This window comes from Chaetura pelagica, unplaced genomic scaffold (genome assembly GCF_000747805.2).
Source record: "Chaetura pelagica isolate M959 unplaced genomic scaffold, ChaPel_1.0 scaffold13, whole genome shotgun sequence".
In the NCBI taxonomy this organism is placed as follows: Eukaryota; Metazoa; Chordata; class Aves; order Apodiformes; family Apodidae; genus Chaetura; species Chaetura pelagica.
Window position 1 is genome coordinate 4382211 of NW_009954543.1, and position 1035 is coordinate 4383245.

Sequence of the window (1035 nt, forward strand, 5' to 3'; positions counted from 1 at the left end):
TCGCCACCTGCAGTCACGGCCCCCGCCCCCCGCAACCCGCCCCGCAAGGCACCCGCGGCCCCTCGGGACGCGGTGACACTGGCGACCAAAAGCCAACAGCGATCAACTCGCCCTCAGTCTAAGCATAAAGTGACACCACCAGTGAACTAATGAAAAGGATTTTTACACTCAGCCGACGCGGATAAGCCATCACAGGTCGGAAGCACGTCTGTCTGTCCGTCAGACACCGCACAGGTCCCGCGCCAGTCACAGCACCGACAGACACGGAAAGTTCACACGGGGGGCAGGGGAGAGAGGAAAGGGGTGGCTCTTCGTTGAGTGTTACACTCGAATAGTTCTCATATGACGTCTTTCGAGAAGAAAAAGCCATGACATCACTGGTGATCGACTCACATCCATTAGATTAAAACGAAGCGAAAATACCGGGGCTTAAAAGCAGCAGCAGCTCAGTAAAGCCGTCGTTCTATTCAGCAGAAGAGAACTCGTATTACAAACGCATTACAATCTATTTAGCTTGATCATTATTTTGTCTGTCTTGGAAGATGAAGCACAGCCAGATGAAAACTAATGAATGCAACATGTGTTCATTCTTTTGGTAGCCGTGCCTGAAGCCAACTGGCAGAGACCACAGGAAGATAAATGTCAAAACAAAACTATTTGTGAATATATACTGCATATATGTTGCCTCATCTCCATCATACTTCACATAGTTTATTATTTTTAAGCTTTGCAAGCATATTAAGTAACTCTGGATTAAAGTTTTGATTTTCAGACAACTCTGGGATAGAAGAAAAAAAAATAAAAGTGACACGGGGGAAGTCCATATCTCCATTCAAAAACAAGGAGTGGCAGCACCTTCTTCCACCCTCACTAACAGCTGATAAGAAGGTTTGTAACAACACATATAGATAAGACAACACACAATGGTTTCTGTACGTTTCCCACAGAATTATCAGTCTATGTAATTTCAGCAGTATCTTCATTTTTCCAGCAGCTCCTGACACAACAAAGGAATCAACCTTTGCAGCAATTTAA

The 1035-nt window shown here is 45.2% G+C and overlaps 1 protein-coding gene across 1 annotated transcript in view; it reads right to left on the bottom strand.

Annotated features, from left to right (window-relative positions):
• Positions 1–370, bottom strand: part of EML4 (echinoderm microtubule associated protein like 4) — a 96313-nt gene extending 95943 nt beyond the window's left edge. Inside the window, exon 1 of the mRNA XM_010004968.1 lies at positions 167–370. Within this exon, the coding sequence (XP_010003270.1) occupies positions 167–370 (204 nt within the window). The remainder of the gene's footprint in view (positions 1–166) is intronic.
• Between the last annotated feature and the right edge of the window lie 665 nt (positions 371–1035).